Below are 25,444 nucleotides of genomic sequence, written 5' to 3' on the forward strand. Positions count from 1 at the left end.
TCACCCAAAGGAAGAAAAGTATCTTTGTGTTTATACAAATGTACAAGGAATAAAAGCAAGGTACATCTTTAAAACTGGGGAGATTATAGATACTATACAGAAATTTTTCCAGAGGAAATCTAAATTTTCAAAAGGAAACAATATAGTCTTTTAACATTTTAAAAGGAAATCATACATTAATCTTTAGAGCTGTAGAGATTTTGATTTTGAAAAAAAATTGAAAAAAAATATGAACTGCACAAAGTGTGATTTGTTGGGCAATGGAGGTACTTAAGGTGTTGCCTTGCTTCATTAACTTTTGCTGTCTCCCCTCTCTCCCTTCTGCTACCCATCCTGTGCTGGGAACTGACAGCCTATCTTTGGAATGATGAAATTGCTAAACTTAAACTGTCCCTAGAAAAGGCAATGTGATCAAATGTTTCTATTTATAAAGGCATCTAAGACTCATTCCAATTAAACATATCCAAGACCCAGGGTGCCTGGCTGGCTAAGTCAGTGGAGCATCCAACTCTTAATCACAGAGTCATGAGTTCAAGCCCCACATTGGGCACAGAGATTACCTTTAAAAAAAAAAAAGTAAAGAAAAACCCAAGATAACTAAAATTAGACATTAAAAAGTGAATGAATAGTTTATGTGTTGCCAGTCTCCTTGAAAGCACGATTTGTCTGTGAAAAGTAACCCAGATAACATATAACAAAAAACCGTTGGTAATTCACTTTTTTTTTTTTTTCAACGTTTATTTATTTTTGGGACAGAGAGAGACAGAGCATGAACGGGGGAGGGGGAGGGGCAGAGAGAGAGGGAGACACAGAATCGGAAACAGGCTCCAGGCTCTGAGCCATCAGCCCACAGCCCGACGCGGGGCTCGAACTCATGGACCGCGAGATCGTGACCTGGCTGAAGTCGGACGCTTAACTGACTGCGCCACCCAGGCGCCCCTGTAATTCACTTTTAAAACTGATTTAAGTCCTCGTTTAATGTACTAAAAAAAATTTCTCCTGCAGGGAATTAAAAGAGTTGGCAACACAGCTGCAAGCAAGATTAAAAGATACTATAACTTTCTATTATAAAAATCATGAAATTACATCCTAGATGATCATCAGCTAAAAATCAATAAAATATTTTATATGTGGGATAGAAAGAAATACTGTTTACAACATTCTCTTAATTTTAAAATGCAATTTTAATTTGGAAATCTACTCAGCACTTAGAAATATCTTTCTATAAATATGACGGAACTGTCCATAGATACCAGTTACCAATAAATAATTAATTTTGCCATCCATGTCTCAAAGGCTGGTGCTCTGTGCCAGCGTACCTGGAAATATATCACACCAAAGCTAGGTAGGAAAAGTTTCCTATTGTGCTGCTTTTCATAAGAATTGATGCTAGATATTTCCAGTCATCTGACCTTGTACTGGTAAGTCATAAAATGGGAGGATCAGACCTTCTTTGGCACAATTTTGTTGAACTCATTTACACTGATGGTGATTAGTTTTCTTGTTGAGGGAAGGATCCTGGTATAGCAGTTTTCACTCTGCTACAAATATAGAAGAAGGACAAAGAAAAAAACACTGAAAGAACACAGGAAAGAGTGAAGAGTGAATAATGTAAATACAATATAGAATAAATTAATAGCATCAGGTAATAACATGAGACTAAAGTGACTGGTCACTGTATGGCTGCAATGAATGGATTTAATACATGTAGGCATATTTTGTAAAATGTACAGTGTGTTTAGTGGAGAGAAACATAATCTCTTTTGATATAAGTAAAAGAACAACAAATTGACTATATTTTAATAATTATTTCTCATAAAATGATCACAAAGATTGTGGAAGAAAGGTGGCAAGGAAAACAAGAATGAGACAAGAAAAGTTTTAACCTCAATCAGGGGGAAAATGTCTTTATTCGTAGAGAAAATTGCCTCTTTCTGATAATCATATTAATGCCAACAGATCTTAGATTACCATTAGCCTTTATGAACTTGACCCCTTTCAGGTTGAAACTCATCATTTTCTTTTGCATGAAAGTAAAAGATCTCTGGGCATTGTCTTTGACTTCCATTCGATTACCAGGAGATTTACTTTATTTTCTAGGTACATCATAATCAAAGTTGATGGTAAAATGTAATAGTGACAGAAAAGAAATTAGGATTCAGGCAAAGAAATATGAGTACCACATTGAAATAAACTACTAAAAAATGGGCAGTAGGAAGGTGTCACATGAAAAGAAAGACTGACATTAAAAAAAGGACAAAAAAAGCCAGAGTTAAAAAGAGTCAGAATCAAAGAAAGAAAATGAGAAAAAAGCAGAAAGAAACTGTATAAATGAAATTACAGTTAGCTCTAGCAGAAAAAAATAAAGAATCTAATAAAGCACAAAAGATAGTTGGAATAAAAAGTGAATGTAGTATGAGTTTGAAAAGGAAATTGGTAAAAATAAATTCTAAAACAATAAAAATGTGTAAACACACATTTATTAGCAACGGCATTTGTATAAAGGAATACTTAAAAATCCTATTTAGAAATTGTTTTCCATTGTCTTATTGCGGAAAACACTTTCACGAGTAACTTATGTCTCTACAGTATAACTATATTGAGTAATGATGTTCTAAAAAATTATCTAGCCATATAGCTAGTACACTGTGTAAATAACCTCAGACACTGCTGATGCACTCAGAGTGCAGAGGAATAAAGCAAAACAAAAATTAGCTAATAGTCTAAAGTTTATCTCTGAGAGAGACAGAGCATGAGTTGGGGAGGAGCAGAGAGAGAGGGAGACACAAAATCCAAAGCAGGCTCCGGCTCTGGGCTGTCAGCACAGAGGCTCATGTGGGGCTCAAACTCATGAACCAAACTCACGAACCGGGAGACCATGACCTGAGGGAAAGTAGGATGCTTAACCGACGGAGCCACCCAGGCACCCCGCTAAAAGTCTAGATTTCGCTTTCGTCTAAATTTACTGATATGTAAAAAAATAATGAAACTGTGTTAAGATATAAATGTAACTGGGCATTTTTATAAGACATTAACATTATCCTTAGTTTATGAATATTCTCTTCAATGATTTTATAGTATACATTTTCTTTTTAACATAAAGACTATGACATCACATTTAGCCAGCCAATAGTTTAACAAAACCTAACAGACACTTTTTTATTTTTTCATTTTCCAATAGACAAAAACACAGGAAAAATACATCTGCCTCCTCTGCTTTGTATTTCTGAGAAGTGTGGTAGAATATACTAGAGAAGAGTTCTTGCTGTGGAGTTAGATCCATATGGGTTCAAACCATACGTTCTGTACTTACCAGCTCTGTGATCTTGGTCAAGTTAATTAACCTCTCTAGGTAATTGTTTCTTCATAGGTAAAACGGAAATGTTTAAATACTACCTGCCTTATATTCCTCCCAGAGCTGTTTAGAGAACTAAATAGATATAATGCAGGTTAAGAGGTTAGCATGGTGACTGGCATATAGCCAATATTATCTGTCCTGCCATTATTATTACCGTTATACTACTGTCCAAGTCAGACTCCAGGCATAATTTATGTGTATTACATCATCCACCTTTTTTCTTCCCATAAAATAGAAGAAATTGAAGAGCTCTAATTGAGGCAACAACCTTCATAAACCATCATACCTCCAAGTTAATACTGACATCAGCTCCAGGAACATTTAATTAGATAACTTTTTTTTTTTAATTTTTTTTTCAACGTTTATTTATTTTTGGGACAGAGAGAGACAGAGCATGAACGGGGGAGGGGCAGAGAGAGAGGGAGACACAGAATCGGAGACAGGCTCCAGGCTCTGAGCCATTAGCCCAGAGCCCGACGCGGGGCTCGAACTCACGGACCGTGAGATCGTGACCTGGCTGAAGTCAGACGCTTAACCGACTGCGCCACCCAGGCGCCCCAATTAGACAACTTTTTGTAGGCACTTTATCTCCTTCAGAATTCAGTGCAAGCTGCTGAAATAATATTCTTACCTTGGTAAATCTTTTGAAATACATTTGTAAATTGGGTGAACGGTATCTCCACTGAAGGTGCCTTTGGTGCTGCTCTGCTGTGATGCCTTCATGGTTTTAGTCAAGGGGGATAAAGAAGACTGAGAAACGGATGCTCCATGATCATCTGTGTCTCTTTTTGCCATTTTCAGCTGAAAATGATGAAGAATGTTATTTAATTAAAAAGGTAAAATCCTCTAGGGACATAAATTGGGGCTAGGCATTAATCACAAGTTCTCTCTCACCATGTTCTAGGCTATGCAGCAATTGCTAAATGTGAGATATCATGATAAAAGAACAGAGATGAAGTCTAAAGGAAAACAAAAGTATGAATCTGAGTCTTTGAATAGTATAATCCTAGGTCCCTGGCTGACTCAGTGGGTAGAGCATGCCCTTCTTGATCTCAGAGGCATGAATTTGAGCCCCATATTAGGTATAGAGATTACTTTAAAATAAATCTTAAAAAAAAAAAAGAATGGCATAATCCTATTCAAGAAAGAAAAAAATGGTAATTTATTGCAAAGCATTTTCATTTTTGCTGTTTGCTAGAAAATTGCTCATTATAACAAACTTAACATGAGGAATATGTTATTGAAAAGTGTACCACAATGCTTTTTTTTTTTTTTTTTTTTTTTTTTTTTTTGCCTGTCCTCCATCCTTTCCATTTTGGATTCTACCTTTGTCCTGATTCTAATGGAGAATTCTAAATTATGTGGCCTTACTTTCCAGTAGGGAAGTGAGTATGCCTGTGACCAGTCAATCTAAGTGCCTTTCCCAGAAACAGTGATGGCTAAATCAGAATCCCCGTAAAGAAAAAGTCATGCTCTGTTCTCTGGGATTGCTACCTTTCAGAACAATGTTAAACCTCCATGTCTGAGAATGAAGCCAAAACAGATAAAAACAAAAGTGAGAGATGGAGAGAGATTAAAAAGTGAGAGAGATTTCTGATGACATTTGAATCCCTGAAACGTGGTATTAAAAAACAACCCTATCTCTTCATTTTCCTGGGTATCTGAGCCGAGCCAACAGATTTCTCTCTCTCTCTCTTTTTTTTATTTGGCTAAAATAGTTTGAGTTGGGATTCTCTTACTTGCAACCTAGAAATCTTTTTTTTTTTTTTTTAGTTTATTTATTTATTTGGAGAGAGCAAGAGAGAGCAAGAGAGAGAACAAGTGGGTAAAGGGCAGAGAGAAGGAGAGACAGGATCCCAAGCAGGCTCCATGCCATCAATGCAGAGCCTGATGTGGGGCTCGAACTCACAAACTGTGAAATCCTGACCTGAGCCAAGATCAAGAGTTAAACCATTAACTGACTGCGCCACCCAGCCACCCCCAACAACCTAGAAATCTTGAGTAATGCACACAAATCACCTCAAATTTCTTAAGAATAAAAAAAATGTGAATATTCCCATAAAAAATAATGTCAAAGAATGTTGTAGGGCCCTTTCCAGGGTGTAACCACCCACTCATACTGCTTATAAAAACAGCCACACAGTCTCCTCTCTGATGTATCCTACTATCATAATGAGGAGTCCCTAGGTAACATGACATACCACTAGTAACAGGAAGGATATTACTTGTAAGGTAACAAAAAATATTACTTTTACCTTTCACTGCTATTCTAGTTTTTCAATGTACGTTTATTTATTTTGAGAGAGAGAGAGAGAGAGAGAATGAATAAGGGAGGAGCAAAGAGAGAGGGAGACAGAGAATCCCAAGCAGGCTCTGTGCTGTCAGTGCAGAGACTGACACTGAGCTCAATCCCATGAGAGTGAGATCATGACCTGAGCTGAAATCAAGAGTCAGTCACTTAACTCAGCCACCCAGGCACCCCTTACTGCTATTCTTAAATAAAAGCGTTTGTTTATCTATAGATTATTTATTGAGCACCTACAATATACCTGGCAGTTTTCTAGGTACTTATATATAATTTTTCAATGAACAATTAGTGGAAAAAAATTGTGCCCTTTGTGGAGCTTACATTCTAGTGGGGGCAGATGATGAATAAACATAAGAAGTAAGTAAATTGTAAGATGTTAGGCAATAAATGCTATGGAAAAAATTAATCAGGCAAGGTAGATTGGGAGTGGAGGGAATGCAATTTTATTTTTAATGTTTATTTATTTTTGAGAGAGACAGAGCACGTACAGGGGAGGGGCAGAGAGAGGGAGAAACAGAGAGAGGGAGAGAACTCAAAGCAGGCTCCAGGCTCTGAGCTGAAACAGCACAAAGTCCAAAGCAGGGCTGGAACTCACGAACTGTGAGATCATGACCTGAGCCAAAGTCAGATGCTTAAACTGAGCCACCCAGGTGCCTTGGGAGTGTACTTTTAAAAAGGTTTGTCAGTATAGGCCTCATTGAGGTGATAAAATCCTAGCAAAGACTTGAAAGAGGGTCTTTGTTTTTTGCAGTTGAATCTAATCCTGAAACTCCTGATAAAAATCTGTGAACTAAACTGTTATCCAGGAAAGCAAGTTAGCTAGTTAGCAAGTTGCTAGACTTACTTTTAATTAAGCATATAGAAGAGTAAAAGGAGTGTAATGTAACTTATAGTCACAAATATAATGGAGAAATATATACCTAGAATACATAAGATCATGTCTTTCTCTTCCAAATAACTATAAGTGACCTTGAGTATTATAACTTTTCTGAGCTTTAGTCATCTCATTTGCAAAACCAGTTATCCACATGGTTATAGGATTAAATGAATGGTGAGTATGAAAGTATTTGGCACAGTGTTTGGCACATGGTAGACATTCATTAAATGTTAGGTGACTCTCGGGGTGCCTGGGTGGCTCAGTCAGTTAAGCGTCCAGCTTTGGCTCAGGTCACGATTTCGTGGTTCATGGGTTCATGGGTCAGAGCTTGGAGCCTGCTTCGGAGTCTGTGTGTGTGTGTCTCTCTCTTTCTCTCCATGCCCCTCCTCAGCTTGCAGGCACATACATGCACTCTCAAAAAATAAAACATTAAAAAAATTGTAAGGTGAATCTCAATCTATATCAAAATAAGAATGTTCTCTTTCTCCATGTTAGTAATAATAAAAAGAGCTATTCTTTGCCCAGCACTCCTCTGGTATTCCACCTAAAGACCAAAGGGCTGTTGGCTTTCACACTCTCCCCCTGCCCCTCCTCCTTTAAGCTTCTCACATTAGGAGGGCTAAGGTTCTCTTCTCAGACTTCCATAACAACCAACAACCATTGACTGTTCAATTCCTTCATAGGTTAGGTCTTCCTAATTGGGGAATGCTTAAAAGTTAAAAACTCCAGCTGTGTATAGCAAGGCAAAACTTTATGATTAAAGAGTAAATCACCTTGTAGAATGAAATACTTTGTCGTGGTGTGTTTATTATATATAGTCTAATCATTAAAAACTAAGAAAATTTGCACCAAACATTCAAAAATCTCTCTTGAAATATAGCAGTAACTTATCATTTTGGTGGTAGGTATAGGTTTTCTTTTTTTCCATGTAAAATAGTTTCAGGATACCTTTAGCTGAAATGAGTTGTATAAGTGTAAAATCATTACAATTATTAAATGCAATAGTTCTTCTGTAATGTTATTATAAAAAGTGTTATCCTCACTAGAAGTAGAATGTATTAACAGGTTAAGTACAATATGCAGAATACAATAGGTTTGCAGATAACATTCATGTACGTTAATTAAATGAAAACTGTTATTTAGAAATTAAAGAAATAAGAATGTGTTAATTTTAATTTGACTGACACCACTATGGTATTTTAGCAGAGTACAGGTAACAGCACTGCCTTGTTTTATTAACACATGCATAGTTTATTTACTCACACACTGAAAAACCATGTTTTTTTTACTTTCCATCTCTTAACCATTTTACATGAATATAATAAGCTTTCCACTCATGCCCATCCCTAGATCTGCTTTTCCACCCTTTTTTATTTTTATTTATTTTTTTATTTTAATATTTTTGAGAGCGAGAGAGCATGTACATGAGTGGGGGAGGGGCAGAGAGACAGGGAGACAGAGGATCTGAAGTAGCTCTCTCGCTGCTGACAGCAGAGAGCCTGATGTGGGGCTCAAACTCACAAACCAGGAGATAATGACCTGAACCAAAGCCAGACATTTAACCCAACTGAGCCACCCAGGCTCCCCTGCACCTTTCTATAAAGAGGCATTCAAGGGGTACCTGGGTGGGGCTCAGTTGGTTAAGCATCTAACTCTAGATTTCAGCTCAGGTCATGATGTCCCAGTTGGGTCTGTGAGATAGAAACTGGTGTCAGCCTCTGTACACTAAAGGCACAGGGCTTGCTTGGGATTTGCTCTCTCCTTTTCTCTCTGCACTTCCCCCACTCACTTGCATGTTCTCTCTCTCCCTCTCTCTCTCTCTCTCTTAACTAACTAACTAACTAACTAACTAACTAACTAAAAGGCATTCAATACATAGTGGTTATAGGCCTGGATTCTGGCGCAGGGTATCTGGGTTTACATCCCCACTGTCCACTTGCTATTTGTGACACTTTAGACATCTTTGTACATCAGTTTCTTCATCTATAGGAAAGGGTTAAGAATAGTAGCCACTATATAAAGTTGATGTACTTGCACATAGAAGGTACAATGTGTCAGCCAGTGAGGAGAAGAGGCATGACTGTCTTCAAGTTGGGACACTAACTACCAATAACAAAACAGCACAGGGAGACTTTCCAAGGGGCATGCAAGTGTACATAGTTATTAGCAAATCAATGTCTAGAACCTTGCCTTCCATATATAGGCTTTCCTAAAGAAAGCCTATAAAGGACTTCAAGCATGAAAGAAAATTCTGTAGAAGAAATGGAATAGAAACATAAGTTTGAGGAGAAAAGAAAGTACATACAATTTTCAACCACTGAGGAACAGATGGTTAATATTTTTAATGTTTTAATGTTTTTGAATCCCTATAAGTATTCAGATCTGTGGCCAGAAATGTACCAGGAACGACCACATTTCATCATGTCTGAAAACAGAGAAGCTATCAAAGACAAGTAGGGCATGTCAAAAGGACACAGGAACAAACTTGAAGGGAATTCCACTGGCAGAAGAGGGGCACTCTGAACATTAAAAAAATGTAAAAGATCGGAACATCGAACATATAGAAACCAATGAGCATCTAAAAATATTAAAATAAAATTTTAAAACTTCGTTATGTGATCATTCGCCTTTTGTTGATCGCTAGGGCACCAAGTTATTGTTCTGAAAAATGACAAATGTACCTTTCCTGCTTTCCTGAATGGGCTATAACTCAGGATAACCAAACAGATGGTGAGAGAAGATTCTTATTCAAAGGAGAATCATAGTTAATACACAGAGATGGAATAAAAGAAGCAGCAAATCACCACAGTACAAACCCTAATGAAATAATGGATCCAGGGAATGTTTGTCATCATTAGATGTAAGAGTGATGGGAAATTTATAATAGATGAATCTGACTGATATATATACCATTGATCCATTTTAACATAACACTGAAATAATATATGATTTCTCCATATGTGATTCCACAGGGATTATAAACATGGGAATACCTGTGAAACATTCTTGCCACAAACTATTGAATATAATCAAGACTCTAGATCTAACTTCTAATTTGTAAGAAATATGGGAGGTAGAGATGTCTGTATGTCTATATGACATATATGTCTATATAACATAGAAAATAAAGATGGAGAAATGCTACAAGTGAAAAGAGACTTAAGAATTATATCAACCAGGGGCATCCAGGTGGCTCAGTTGGTTAAGCATCTGACTTCAGCTCAGGTCATGATCCCATGGCTCATGAGTGCGAGCCCCACATCGGGCTCTGTGCTGACACAGAGTCTGGAACCTGCCTTGGATTCTGTCTCTGTCTCTGTCTGCCCCTCCCCTGCTCATGCACTCTTTCTCTCTCTTATATAAATAAACATTAAAAAAATGATTTTATTATAAAAGAAATTATATCAATCAAATGCAATGCGTAAACCTTGTTTAGATCCTGATTCAAACAAACCAACTTTAATAAGACATACATTTTTGAGGCAATTGTTGACATTTGAACACAAATTTGGAGTTAATGAAACTAAGGAAATTATTTTATTGGGTATGAATAAATGGTATTAAAATAAATATTATCTGTTAGATAAACCAAACCAAAGTATTTTTTAAGTAAACTATGATTTGCTTTAAAACACTCCTAAAAGTAGCAAAGAGTATAAATAAAAATAGAAGAAAATTGATGGTTATTTAACTTGGGTAAAGAATACATGAGGGTTTGTTTTACTATTTTTTACTGTGTGTTTGAAAATGTTCATAACAAAATGTTTTTTAAAATTCATATGGAATTTATACTTTATTAGATATGTTTAAAAAACTTATGTAACTGTTTTACTTCAAATTTTTTAAGTGTTTTTATTTATTTTTGAGAGAAAGAGAAAGAGAATAGGGGAGGGCCAGAGAATGGGAGACACAGAATATGAAGCAGGCTCCAGGCTCTAAACTGTTAGGACAGAGCCCGATGCGGGGCTGGAACTAATGAACAGCGAGGCAAGATCATGACCTGAGCTGAAGTCAGACACTTAACTGACTGAGCCAGCCAGGCACCCCTTAACTGTTTTACTTTCAAATGTCAACACTCATAGTATACCTGAAACTACTTCTTTTCCAACTACTTAAGCTTATAATGAGAGATTTTAAATGTCAACTTAAAAATTGTGCAAGAGACTATATGTTTCTCAAATTCTATTAGGAGGTACATGAGCAAAACTATTTGAAGGCCGCTGTTCTAGTCAGTAAGTACCTCTGACCTCCTCAACTTTGAGTAAGGAGAGAATGTAGGTGGGCCAGAATTAATAGCCTTCTACTCCTCTCTTCACATAAACTGGTATTGGCTCAGTTTTCCCAGGTTTGCCTAGGAAGGGCTCATTCCAGAGGTGAGAAGTTCTCATAGTGCTGTCATTGTGGACCAGGTGCTAAAGATTGCCACAGAATCACCATAAATTTGCACTCCTTTCACAGCTTATTCTAGGTTCATTCCATGAACCTAGATGTGATGATTCAAAGGATTAGCTCAAAATCCCAGATTGTGATGAAGGATTACAGAAGTTCAAAGTGAAGAGTACCGTCAAGTGGAAAATTACTTCATGTAAAGGTAGCCACGGAGTACATTACAGAGCAAGCTAACCCAGAGGGCTCACAGACCAAATTAAAATACTCCATTCACATATACACACAAATTTAAGACACACAATGCTAATAAAGAGGAAAGCAAGCAATAAAGTTAACATGCTTAGGATAGGGGGTGAGTGGCAGAATCACACTATCTGAATCCTGGGTTATGTGATATTCACATGCTCTGATATTTCTGCCCATTGATGACATCTTCCCCATGATGGTATGCTATGAGGACCAGAGTTGAGATTTGAGCCAGTGGCCCAGACAGAAGGTACAGGGATTAAATGGCACATACTTGCTAATGGGAGAAAACAGAGAAGCAGCCAAAGCTGCTTGGCCAAAGCTGTAGCTTGCCAGTTAACTTAGCCAAAGTAAGGTAAACTTGGCCAAAGCTGTAGCTTGCCAGTTAACTTAGTGAAGATATATAGGTTTTATTTGCATTTCTTGGGCATAGCGCTGTGGGCCAAAATAGGACGCTACTGGATGTTATGTATAGATAGCCAACTTACAGATGACATCGCTGTTAGCCCTGAAGTGGCAAGATCATGACTTAGTCTTTCTGCCTTTCTATTCCATAAATAAAACTTGTCTTTTCCATCATATATTCCATTTCTTCTATTTATAGTAACTTGGTTACTATGTATATTTAGTACATTTACTGAATTCTGCCTTTTTTTCCTCACACAACTTACACATATTTATATACAGCCTATGAATTTCACCTATATCTCATAATCTATTAGCTTAAATTTATTTACTCTCTGTGCTCAACATTTCTTATGAATGTTATCATCCTATTTACTTTCATATCTTGTATAGCAGAGTTAAATATTCAAACTCACATTATATGGGACCTTCTAGTGGGTTTGAGATACAAGGAACAAAAGAAAACATGCATGTGGAAGAAAGATACAAGAAGACAAGAAGTATGCAATTGCCCTCATCTTAAAAGGCTTCAGATGCAATTATAGCAAAATTGCAAGATACAAAGTTAAAATACAAAAGTCAATTTCAAACTAGTAGAATTTGAAATTTAAAACATATTACCATTTACCAGAATGGCTAAAATAAAAAAAAAAAAAAGACACAAGAAATAACAAGTATTGGTGAAGATATAAACGAAAATGAACCTTTGGGCACTGTTGGTGGGAATGTACTGATACAGGCACCATGGAAAACAGTACAGAGGTTCCTCAAAAAATTAAAAATAGAACTACCCTATGACCCAGCAATAGCACTACTAGGAATTTACCCAAGGGATACAGGAGTGCTGATGCATAGGGGGCACTTGTACCCCAATGTTTATAGCAGTACTTTCAACAATAGCCAAATTATGGAAAGAGCCTAAATGTCCATCAACTGATAAATGGATAAAGAAGATGTGGTATATATATACAGTGGAATACTACTTGGCAATAAGAAAGAATGAAATCATGCCATTTGCAGCAATGTGGATGGAACTGGAAGGTATTATGCTGAGTGAAATATGTCAGTCAGAGAAGGACAGATGTCATATGTTTTCACTTACATGTGGATCTTAAGAAACTGAACCAGGAGTCCATGGCGCAAGGGAAGGAGAAAAAAATAGTTACAAACAGAGAGGGAGAGAGGCAAACCCCAAGAGACTCTTAATACAGAGAACAAACTGAGGATGGACAGGGGGATCGGGGGAGGGAAAATGGGTGATGGGCATTGAGGAGGGCACTTGTTGGGATGAGCACTGGGTGTTGTATGTAAGCCAATTTGAAAATAAATTATATTAAAAAAAATTTAAAAATAGAATTACTATAAGATCTAGTAATTCTACTACTGGGTATTTACCCAAGAAAATGAAAACACTAATCTGAAAAATAAATGGAGCCCTATGTTTATGACAACATTATTTACAATAGACAATATATGGAAGTAACCCAAGTATCCATCCACAGATGAATGGATAAAGAAGTGGTATGTGTGTGTGCATATATATATGTGTGTGTATATATATAGATTATATTTATATAAAATAAAATATATAGATTTATATATATGTTATATATATATGTATATATATATATATATATATATATATATATAATGGAATATTACTCAGCCATAAAAATGAGTGAAATCTTACCATTTGCAATAACATGGATGAACCTAGAGGATATAATGCCAAGTGAAATAAATCAGAGAACTAAGAATATTTATGATTCCACTCATTTATGGAATTTAAGAAACAAAGCAGGATGCCTTGCTGGCTCAGTCAGTAGAGCATTCAACTCTCGATCTCAGGATCTTGAGTTCAAGCTCCATGCTGGGCCTAGAGATTACTTTAAAAAACCACACCACACCAAACCAATGAACAAAGAAGAAAATATACAAACAAAAAAACAGACTGAAATATAGAGAACAAACTCTGGTGGTTGCCAGAGTGAGGTAGGTGAGGGTATGGTGAAATAAAGAGGGTTAAGAGTACACTTAACTTGATGAGCACTGAGAAATATATGCAATTGTTAAATCATTATAATGTACACCTGAAACTAATCTGTGTATTAATTCTACTTGTATTTAAAAAAACATTACCACTAACATTAGCACTCAAAAATGAAATATTGAAGTATAAATCTAATAAAATATGTATAAGATCTATATGAGAAAAACTAAAAAAGCCCAGAAACAAACCCACATAAATATAGCCAACTTAAGTTTGACAAAGGAGCAAAGTCAATACAATGGCATAAAGATAATCTTTTCAACAAATAGTGCCATAGCAACTAAGTTTGCACATGCAAAAAAAAAAAAAAAAATGAATCTAAACACAGACTTCATATCCTTCATAAAAATTAGCTCAAAATTAATCAAAGAACTAAAGGTACAACACAAACCCATAAAACTCCTAGAAATTGAAGTAGGAGAAAACATACATGACTTTGGGTATGTCAGTGACTTTTCAGCTATAACACCAAAGGGATGCTCCATGAAAGAAATCATAGGCTAGACTGCTGTATTAAAATTAAAAACTTCTAGTGTGCCCGGCTGGCTCAGTCAGTAGAGAATGTGACTCCTGATCTTGGGGTTGTGAGTTTGAGCCTCATATTGGGTGTAGAGATTACTTAAAAATATAATCTTAAAATAATTAATAGCTTCTGCTATGTGAAAGACAGTATCAAGAGAATGAGAAGACAAAACACAAACTAGGAGAAAATATTTGCAAAAGGTACATCTGATAAAGGACTGTTACCCAAAATATACAAAGAACTCTTAAAACTCAGCAATAAGAAAGCAAACAACCTGATTAAAAAGGGGCAAAAGATTTGGGCACCTGGGTGGCTCAGTCAGTTAAGCTTTGGCTCAGATCATGATCTCCTATTTCATGAATTCGAGCCCTGCATCAGGCTCTGCGCTGACAGTGTGGAACTTGCTTTGGATTCTCTCTCTCTCTCTCTCTCTCTCTCTCTCTCTCTCTCTCTCTCTCTCCCCCCCCCTCCTGTTTGCTCTCTGTCTCTCTCAAAATGAATAAATAAACTTTAAGAAAGCGGCGGGGAGGGGGGGCAAAGACTTTGACACCAGACCAAATAAGATGTACAAATGGAAAATAAGCATATGAAAAGATGCTCCACATCATATGTCATCGGGGGCATGCAAACTACACTAACATAGGTAACTCTAACACATCTATTAGAATGACCAAAATCCACAACAGTGACAATGCCAAATGCTGACAATTGGCATTGCTGGTGAGAATGCAAAATAGTACAGTCACTTTGGAAGACGGTTTGGTGGTTTCTTAATCACATGATACTTTTATCACATGATTCAGCAATCATGCTTCTTGGCATTTATCAAAGGATTTGAAAATGTATGTCTACACAAAAATTTGCACATGAATGTTTATAGCAGCTTTACTCATAATTGCTAAAACTTGAAAGCAACCAAGATGTTCTGAATTCAATGGGTAAATAAACCATGAAATGTTATTCAGTACTAAAAAGAAATGAACGATTACAGCATGAAAAGACATGGAGGGACCTTGAATGCATACTATTAAGTGAAAGAAGTCAATCTGAAAAGGCTATGTACTGTATGATTCTAACTACATGACATTCTGGAAAAGGCAAAACTGTGGAGACATTAAAAATATCAGTGGTTGTTAGGAGTTTGGGGAGGTAGGAATGAACAGAGAGAGCACAGATGATTATTACGGTAGTGAAAATACCATATATAATACCATAATGATGGATACATTTCTACAAACCCATAGAATGCGCAACACCAAGAGTGAGCAATATGGAAACTATGGACTCCAGGTGATTATGATGTCAATGTAGGTTTATCAGTTGTAACAAATATACTATTCTGGTGGGGCATATTGATAATGGGAGTGATTGTGTGTGTGAAGGTAGGGGTTTTATGGGAAATCTTGTACTTTTCCTTCAATATTGCTGTGAATCTTTAAAAGCTTTAATTTTAAAAAAGGCTTCAGGTCATTGTTCTATAGTTTCCAGCACAGATAGCTTGTACATATTTAACGGGATAAAAGTCAGAGTTAACCTCCAAAGACCAGTCTCAAGCAATGCACATTTGGAAATTAGGTATAACTCTTGGCCATATTTCATCTAGTCAGAATGTATATCTGTTCATTAAGGACTACTGTAGCATTCCAGCAATGGAATACCATATTTCTTGTCACCTGATTTCCCTCACTGATTTAATTGCCATTAACTTCCCCCCAGTGTTGAACAATTGTCTCCACACCACAGTAAAAGCTACTATACCCCATGGTTCCACCCTCAGGTATATTAAAATATTGTCCAAGATAATGACCTTATTAGGAGACATGTGGAAGGCTATCCTTTCAGATATTTCATTTTGTAAAGGCTCATCTCTCACAGAGTTTGTCTAGAGACCAACCATTCAATTCAGTGAAGGAAAACACTTGATTTCTTCATGAAATTTTACTTTTGTGTTGTATACACATATAAAATGTATATTAATCACCTAGACTGCTAATTATTTTTAATGAATTTTTCAGCAACAGTAATACAGCTTACTGTAGAACAGTCTATTTTTCTAATTTTTGAATTTAATAGTTGTATTCCAGTGGAAACCTATGTTATCAAAATTTGTGTTATAAAAATAATAGTTCAATTGGAAAAACAAAATTGGGAAGGTTAAGGACTTGAGCTCCAGACTCTCAAATAAGTTATTTTTCCTGTTATAATGTTTTGTTCTAATAGCAATAATCATATAACTATATAAACTAAACATACTAGGATAAACCCAGCCATCCAACTTTTTGCCTTATTCTATGCTACCAGAACAATGGTTAGCAGAGCAGTTCTTGCACATTCTTATCATTTCATTATCCTGTCACCCATTGCTATGATAAACAAGTTTACTTAAACATAAAGAAGGCATCTATCTTTGTGGTCTTCCAAATGTGTTTTCCCTAAAACCACTTTGTTAATTCCTGATCCCATCATTACTCCATTCAATCCATCAAATATCTAAGTACCAACTTTTCCCAGACTTTAAAATAGCCAACAAATGGGGGGGGGGGGCAGGGGCAGGGCATGGGGTGGCTCAGTAGGTTAAGCTTCTGATTCTTGATTTCTGTTCAGGTAATGATCTCATGGTTCATGAGTTTGAGCTCCACGTCAGGCTCTGTGTTGGCAGCATGGAGCCTGCTTGGGATTCTCCCCCTCTCTTCCTGCCCTCCCCACTCACTCACTGTCTCTCAAAATAAATAAATAAACATTTAAAAAAACAGATAACGAATGGATAAACAAGATGCAGTATATACAAATACAATGGAATATTATTCAGCAATCAAAAAGAATGAATTTTGCCATTTGCAATAACATGGATGGAACTAGATGGTATTAATGTTAAGTGAAAAAAGTCAAAGAAAGACAAGTATCATATGATTTCACTTATATGTGGAATTTGAGAAACTCAACAGATGAACATAGGGGAAGGGAAGGAAAAATAAGATAAAAACAGAGAGGGAGGCAAACCATAAGAGACTCTTAAATACAGAGAACAAACTGAGGGTTGCTGGAGGGGTTTGGGGTATGGGTATGGGCTAAATGGGTGATGGGCATTAAGGAGGCACATGTTGGGATGAGCACTGGGTGTTCTATGTAAGTGATGAATCACTAAATGGTACTCCTGAATTCATTATTACACTATGTTAACTAACTTGGATTTAAATAAAATTTAAAAATTAAAAAAATAATCGACAATGAATTCAATGTTGAACAAAACAACATTGTTTCTCCACTAGTTGAATTTTCATGAATGAATATAAACAGAATTTTAATTAACTTGCCCTATTAAAAACAACTTGAATGATGATAATTGGACTTATTATCAAAATGTCCATACTGATATCAGAAAGAAAAGTACAAAAAAAGGCTCTTATTTTTCATTTACTTAAAAATCTTTTTTTATGTTTATTTATTTTTGAGAAAGAGAGACAGAGTGAGAGCGGGAGAGGGGCAGAGAGAGAGGGAGACACAGAATCTGAAGCAGGATCCAGGCTCTGAGCTGTCAGCACAGAGCCCGACATGGAGCTTGAACTGACAAACCATGAGATCATGACCTGAACAAAAGTCAGACGCTTATCCAACTGAGCCACCTAGGAGCCCCCAAAATAAAGTCTCTTATAATCTCCTACTCTTGGAGTTAGCCACCATTATAATTTTTGCGTATTTGCTTACAGACTTTCATTTATGATTTTACAAATAAAGCCTTTTCTTTAAACAAAAGTGTGACCATATTATATACATAGTTTCTATACTAAATGAGAATATTCTTATGTTATTAAATATTTGTTGAGAACATATTTGTATTATTTTTTTAACATTTTTTAATCTCACAAATCATGAGATCATGACCTGAGCTGAAATCAGGAGTCGGACTCTTAACCTAATGAGCTGCCCAGGAGTCCCTTTATTATTTTTTTAATATGCTAGCTAGTTGCTCCAAATGCTTCCTATTATAAATAAAGCTGTGGTTCTTATATGAACCTTTGACCACACCACAGAAAAGTTTCTTAAGAAGTTTTAGAAGTTATATTCTCAGATCAAAGTGTATGAACAATTTTAAGGCTGTGGATATTCATTTCCAAATTGGATTTGTTTTTAGAAATGTACCAATGGGTGCACTGGTACCAGAAATAGTATATGAAAACCCATCTAAAAGCACCCATTCCATTATTTCTTAACCTGACCAATTTTAGACTAATTTTCTAACTGGTAGTGAAAATTTAATTTTTAAATTATCACTATTTAAATTCTTCATCATATTAAGACTCAATGAGGAATATTAAGGGATAATCAGAGAGATTTTTGTGGGCTATAAATTATTTTAATTCTACTTACAAATCATTCAATTAAAAGACGAAGTTCCTAAAATATAGCATATATATGTTAAACTTCTAGATATTTTACAGATAACTGAGTTCAGAATATCCAATTAGCCCAATACCCCCTTTCCCATATACTTATGAGAACATATCCAATTATCTTGAAAAAAGCAATTAAAATTACTATTAATAATCTTAATACTAGGACATGTTATAATTCATTTGATAATTACATTTCCCACAAAGATACTGTCAACATAAACTGTGAAACTACAGATCCATCCTGTTTACAAGTATCAGAGACAATATGCTCACTATTCTGTTGTACTTAAATGTTGTATTGCAGCTTTTCTTAACAGGTAATATGTGACATGAAACATGTCTGATTTTATGCTTCATAACTTCCATTCTGATGTTTAACATTAAGAAATTATATTTATGTATCACACATGTCAGAAAATAATTTAAATAAACTAAGAAAACTAAGGCCTCTCATTTCACATGCAAAATATAAATCTTTTATTCATAGATATCAAAGAACCATCTGCAATCAGAAATGCAAACTATTTATATTTTCTGATTTAGGTAGCTAACATTAAATATTTTACCTAAGTGTTCTCGTTTAATATTTTCAGAAATTTGTTACGGATCAAAATATTGTCATAAAAATAAGAAAAATCAAGAGGCCACCTTTTAAGATTGATTCATAAGTTTTAAAAATTCTTATTTCTATTTTCATTCTGATTTTTGCAATAAGGAAAAAAATGTAATTATTTTGAATATAAAAACATACACCAGAAAAGGGACCATTTAAACTAGGTTGAAGTTTACATTATTTATTGCTATTTTTCCTCAAAAATATGCATTAGAATAAATATTTTTCTAAGCTTCAAAATAAATACAGTACCTGGTTCTAGCATATTTATTTTTTTGAAAAGGTGTTCTGAATCTCAGACAACATAAATACTAGGCAGTGTGGTGGTTGCCATAGTAACAAATAAATAGGTGCATAAAAATACATTCTATTTTTCAAATGTATACACTTTTTTCACAAATATGCATATTTTATAGGTAAAAGATTATTCAACCCTTGCTCTTCCTTCCTTTTTAGAGAGAGAGAAACATCTAATGCTTTAGAAATAAAAGGTTCTCATGTAGCAATAAAGCAGGCTCAAAAAAGTTTCAAAACACTAATGGGAAATCGTAAGGTTTTCATGTCAATTTTCCAAAATGAAGACAGGAAAAAAAAACTCCTTTGATTTTATATTACATTAATGGTTAGTTCTTTAGGTAAGGATAAAATTGCACAAACTTCTTTTCCTCATAAGCATGAAATTCCCTTTTATTTTGCATAAGCTTATTATTCACATGCATTAAATGTAGCACTTGACCATGACCATGAAAAGCTGGAAGCTCTGTTGATCACAAAGAAAAGCTCAAGAAGTTTAATACTAACCCAGGAACTACTACTTGAATCAATAATCTGAAAATATTTATGCCAATGTACTAAATTGGAGTTCCAAGAGTTCCTTCCTTTCTCCTCTCCCTTCATTAAAATATAATCTTCCTGTTTACAGGTACCCTAGAAGTCACAAAGTACATTGAAAAAGTGTTCTGATTTTATACTTACAGCTTAAGAGGAATTACCATACATTTTATAGGGCTGGAGAGGGGCAGTGTTATAAGCTATGCCATTAAGTTTGAAATCTCACTGAAAGGTAGTGGGGTAAACCAACCAAAACAGAACAGGAATATTGCTCAACTATTACTGGGCAAGAAATCCTTCAAATCCAATCACATTAATTTGGACTTCCAATTTGTTTCAATAACAACTATCATGTAACATTCTCCTAGAGTGAAAATTCAAAAATTTTAAAAGATCACCATCTAGGCAGAGAGTCAAATAAGAGGTGACAAAGCAGTACTCTCTAGCTCACCTTGTGCTAACTCCTTGCTGGAGAAGCCATGCACCCTAATGGCTAAGGACTGACTGAACTAGCAAAGAGGAGCATCCTTCTCAAGCATACACATGATCCTATTTACTCTTATTGACGAGAAATCAACTTTTTTTCCTAGGGGAGATACTAAATTTAAACTTTAAGAAGTCAAAAAAAATGAATTAAGATATTAATCAGATATTTATTGGAATAGAATAGGTTATACAGATGATGTGACTCCTGCAAAAGGTACAACAACAACAACAAAACCATCACCTTGTCATTCTTCTTTCCCACCCAAGCTTGTAAACTATGTCCCTCTGCTTTTACCATCTTAAAGTGATGGAAAAATATCCCTGGAGACTGGAAAAGGGAAACATATCATTCTTTAAAACAAGGGGAGAATGATTTTGGCAATTAGCTTAGTTTTACCTGGGAACATGTAATAACAAATTAAACAATCAATTAGGGCATGAAAATACTGGGAAACAACCAACAGAGTATCTCAAAAGCCAAATATGCCAAACGAACTTAATATCTTTGTTTCTGATAGAATGACAGGTCATATTATCAAGTAAGAAGTGAGTATTACAGTCTATTTCAGTGTTGTAAGCCTTTTTATTTATTCTCCAATCCAGAATAAGCAAAAATGGTTAAGAAAAAAAGAATGTAAAAACTGGCTTCATTGCTAAACCAGTGGCTACTGACACATTTCCTCTCTCTTGAAGATCTATTTCAGAACTGTTTTTATTGATGACTAGTCAGGAATCTTGACCTACTTTATGTTTAGCTCCATCATATTAGGTCTCTGAGATGTCTCAAAATTTAAAAGTTTATTTCCTTAGTTCTCTTCCAACTTGTTGACTCCTCTTTTCCCTAAGGATCTTAAATGGCTTGTTGCTTCAACTAAGTGATGCTGCACTGGGATAAGACATAAATCCATTTTAGGTAGAAATTTTCAGAAAGAAAGAGCGAGTGCTTTGTGAATTAAATTAAAAGGATTGTCTGAGACTAGAGAAACTCATAAGTAATGGACTGGTATTTAGTTTTTTTATATATATTTTATTTATTTTTGAGAGAGAGAGAGAGAGAGTGAGCAAGGGAGGGACAGAGAGAGAGGGAGACATAGAATCCAAAGGCAGGCTCCAGGCTCAGAGCTGTCAGCACAGCTGACAATGTGGGGCTCAAACCCACGAACTGTCAGATCATGACCTAAGCCAAAGTCGCATACTCAACTGACTGAGACACCCAGGCGCCCCATGGAATAGTATTTAAATAGAAGTGCAGGGGTGCCTGGGTGGCTCAGTCAGTTAAGCATCCAACTTCTGCTCAGGCCACATGGGGCTTTGTGTTGACAGCTCAGAGCCTGTGGGCTGCTTCAGATTCTGTGTCTCCCTCTCTCTCTCTGCCCCTCTCCTGCTCGAGCTCTGTCTCTCTCCCTCTCTCTCTCTCTCTTAAAACAAAATTAAATAGAAGTGCTCATAAAAACACTCAAAGCTTAAGTAGTGAAGAATAGCTGTTATTTAGTTGGAAAAGGGAGACCTGTAAAGAAGATCAAGGGTGTGGAGTCAAGAAATGAACACATTTTTCAAGAAGAGACGTCTCTGTGGCATATGACCACCAAGCTAAGCACACAGAGGGTCAGACACATAAATATGGTGGAAAAAGTCGACAGTTGAAAAAGGAAGTAAAAAATTTGGTCTGTATTACAGAATCAGACAAGAGCCAACTGCTATGTTGAACAGAGCTGCCTATTGGACCAGGACAATTGCTGTTCCTCATTATGTAATTAACAGCCCTGTTTTCCCAACTTTTGTTACTATTTAAACATATCTTAGGAAGAAGAAACTTTGGTCCCTGAATTGTTTGATCTGAACTATTTTTCTAAGTCTAAATACCATGTAAGCAATCATCAGAGATTCTCTCAAGCTAGAGAGGAGAGTGTCCTTTGGACATTATCTGTGCAGGATAAGCAAGAAGGAAACTGGGGGAAACCCCAACCTTTCTCCCTTCCACTCTCCCAAGAAAAAGCAGTCAAATTCTTCTCTTCTATTCTCATCTTACAACATTCTAGAATGTTTCTACATTATGAGAAAGTTTTGCCAAATAAAACTGACTTTATAACTAAAAATACTAAGAGCAGGGGGAATATTTATATTTACTAAGCCACGACTACAATCAATAATTTATTTATTTTAATAACTGAAGAAAAAATAAAGAAAATAGTCCTGTAGGTCAGGACACATGAAGGCAGTGAACTGGAATAAAAGGATCTCTGGAACTAAGCCAAGAAATTCTGGAGTTCTTCTTCTTTTTTTTTTTTTTTTTAAAGTAGGCTTCATGCCCAGGAAGGAGCCCAATGAGAGAATTGAACTCACAACGCTGAGATCAAGCCCCTGAGCCGAGATCGAGAGTCAGATACTTAATGGACTGAGACACCAGGCGTTCCCATCATTTTTAATTTTTATTTATTTATTTATTTATTTATTTATTTATTTATTTATTTATAGAAATTCTGGAGTTCTTATCTTAGGTTTGGGCCAGACCTGGGGTAAATTCTTATATATATATATATATATATATATATATATATATATATATTAATTCACTTGGGTCAAATGAACCTAAATGTATTTCTAACCATTTCAAATGCTGTAAGCTTGCCAATTCTCCCTGTATTAAAGATTATTATCTAGTTTCTGGACCAATCTTTGCTCTAAAAGTCCAAGGCTGGGAACCAAGTAACAACAGTACTTAAATCCTGATGACAGGTTTAGCCTCATCTCGCTGAAGCAAGACACTAGGGAAACAGCATATATCATGCACTGGGACTGAAGGACTTGTTACAGAGGACCTAGAAAAATCTTCTTTTACATCTGGTTATATTTTCTTATCTTACTTCTTTCACAGTATTATCTGACTTTAAACTAAGACTAACATAAGATCTATATCTAAGTATATCTTGAATATATTTAGAATATATATATTGATATATCTGAATATTGTATATATGTATATCAACAAAATTCACTATCTCATTTTTTTAAAGACTGTATTTTTAAGTAATCTCCTAGCATGGAGCTCAAACTCACAACCCCAAGATTAAGAGTCACATTCTCCACTGACTGAGCCAGTCAGGCACCCCTACTATCTCATTTTCAAATTAGATGTTTTAAATGCTTAATTTAAATAATACATGTACATTGTACTATGAAATAATTTTTCCTTTTCTTATACAAAAATAAGAAAAGTGCTTTAAGTTACCCCAAATATAAATAAAAACAAAAATTAAGTTAATATTCATAGAGATTAACACTGCAGATCAGGATTTATACTACAAACAAAGACAAAAATCATATAGTCTTTCAAATTAATATATCTGACTGTCTTTCCCTAATGCTCCTGCTTCACCTGCAGCACATCAGACAAGGTAATAATTTATGATAATCATATGAAAATATACAATTAATATTCATCACCTCTCATTCCTCATCACTTTAGATGATCAGTAATGCAGAGTGAAAATGCTGTCAGATTTCTAATTGCTTTGTAATGGGCTTGAAACAGGGAAATCATTAAAGGCAAACAATCTGTCATTTGTCTGTTACTTTATCTATCACACAAAAAAACTCATTAAAGAAATTGCTAATGAACTACAAAAGACTATACTCATGGTGCTTCTACAGTAGATTAACAAGCAATACTATGAATTGCTTAAAATATTTTAAAATATGATATTTTGTGGAAATTCATCAGAAAACATTCATCTATTTTCATCAGAAAACATCTACAGTATATTTTTTAAGCCATGTGGCTTCATTATTCTGGCATCTAATCCATCATTACAGAAGAAGTCCCTTTAGCATATAAGATTTGTTTTTCATCATTCTCTAAATAATTAAGCTGAAAGGTTGCAAGAAGAAGCTGAAATGCTAAATGTGTTTATTACCAGTAAACTGACACACATAAAAAAATGTACTATATTAACCTTGATGCTAAGTAAAGAATATATTTTAAAATTTGAATTTTACCCTCATACCTCTACAGATTTTGAACTGTTGAATTTGCAATGTGTCATTCATCTTAATACTATCATTATACAAAAATTATATTCTACTATAAAATGAACCATAACATTATTCTTTTTTTTAAATCATATGTTTAAGTAATCTGTAAACCCAGTGTGTGGGGCTTGAACTCACAACCCTAAGACCAAAAGTCATGTGCTCTCCAGACTGAATCAGCCAGGTGCCCCAACCAGAGCATTATTAAACTCTGCATAACATTAATTAATTTGAAATCTTAAAGATATTAACCAATACTGAAATGTTTCATAACATTCCATCAAATAATTTGGAGGGGAAACAAATCATTAAAAGACCACACCAAATTTTGTATGTCTTTATCAATGCTGCCTTTATATATGAGATACTTAGTATCAAAAAATCTCTAATAATGACACTATCCTAGTTTTAAAAACAAAGAGGTATATAAAACAACCTAGTAATGTTTTGTTGGCTATACAGTCCAGTTGCATTTTATTTTTGAAAAAAATATGAAAGTAATCATGTTTTTCATTATGCTAATGATGAATGAAATCATGAATATATTTCCTACAACAAAACATAAGAATATTTGTAATAAAGTCAAACTTTTTGAAAATATGTAGATCTATTCATATCTATTGGAATATATACAGATTTAAAAACCTCAATGCAATGGCATGTTCAGCCAGGTGCCATGGTTGAATATAGGAGTTAATTCCAAGCTAACTTCAAAAGGTTCCATAACACTCTGGAAACATCTTCATTATACTCTCTAATTGACTTAAACAGACTTCATATCAACTGTTTAACACATTTTAACCCACAAATTAACACCCTTTGATCACTCAGATTAACCTTTCTTCTGTGAGTCAATTACATGACAAAAATAAAATAAACTTTAAAAAATCAGTTTTAGAAAACTAAACTGGGGAAGGAAGAATGAATTTTAAAAA

At 35.1% G+C, this 25,444-nt stretch overlaps 1 protein-coding gene across 2 annotated transcripts in view; it reads right to left on the bottom strand.

The window, feature by feature from the left end:
• The window catches only part of DCDC1 (doublecortin domain containing 1), a 483,981-nt gene that overhangs the window by 453,013 nt on the left and 5,524 nt on the right, over positions 1 to 25,444 (bottom strand). For both annotated transcript variants that reach the window (XM_045484847.1, XM_045484848.1), the window contains exon 4: positions 3,990 to 4,159. In XM_045484847.1, coding sequence (XP_045340803.1) covers positions 3,990 to 4,159 — 170 coding nt within the window. The remainder of the gene's footprint in view (positions 1 to 3,989; positions 4,160 to 25,444) is intronic.

This window comes from Leopardus geoffroyi, chromosome D1 (assembly GCF_018350155.1).
Source record: "Leopardus geoffroyi isolate Oge1 chromosome D1, O.geoffroyi_Oge1_pat1.0, whole genome shotgun sequence".
NCBI classification, from domain to species: Eukaryota; Metazoa; Chordata; class Mammalia; order Carnivora; family Felidae; genus Leopardus; species Leopardus geoffroyi.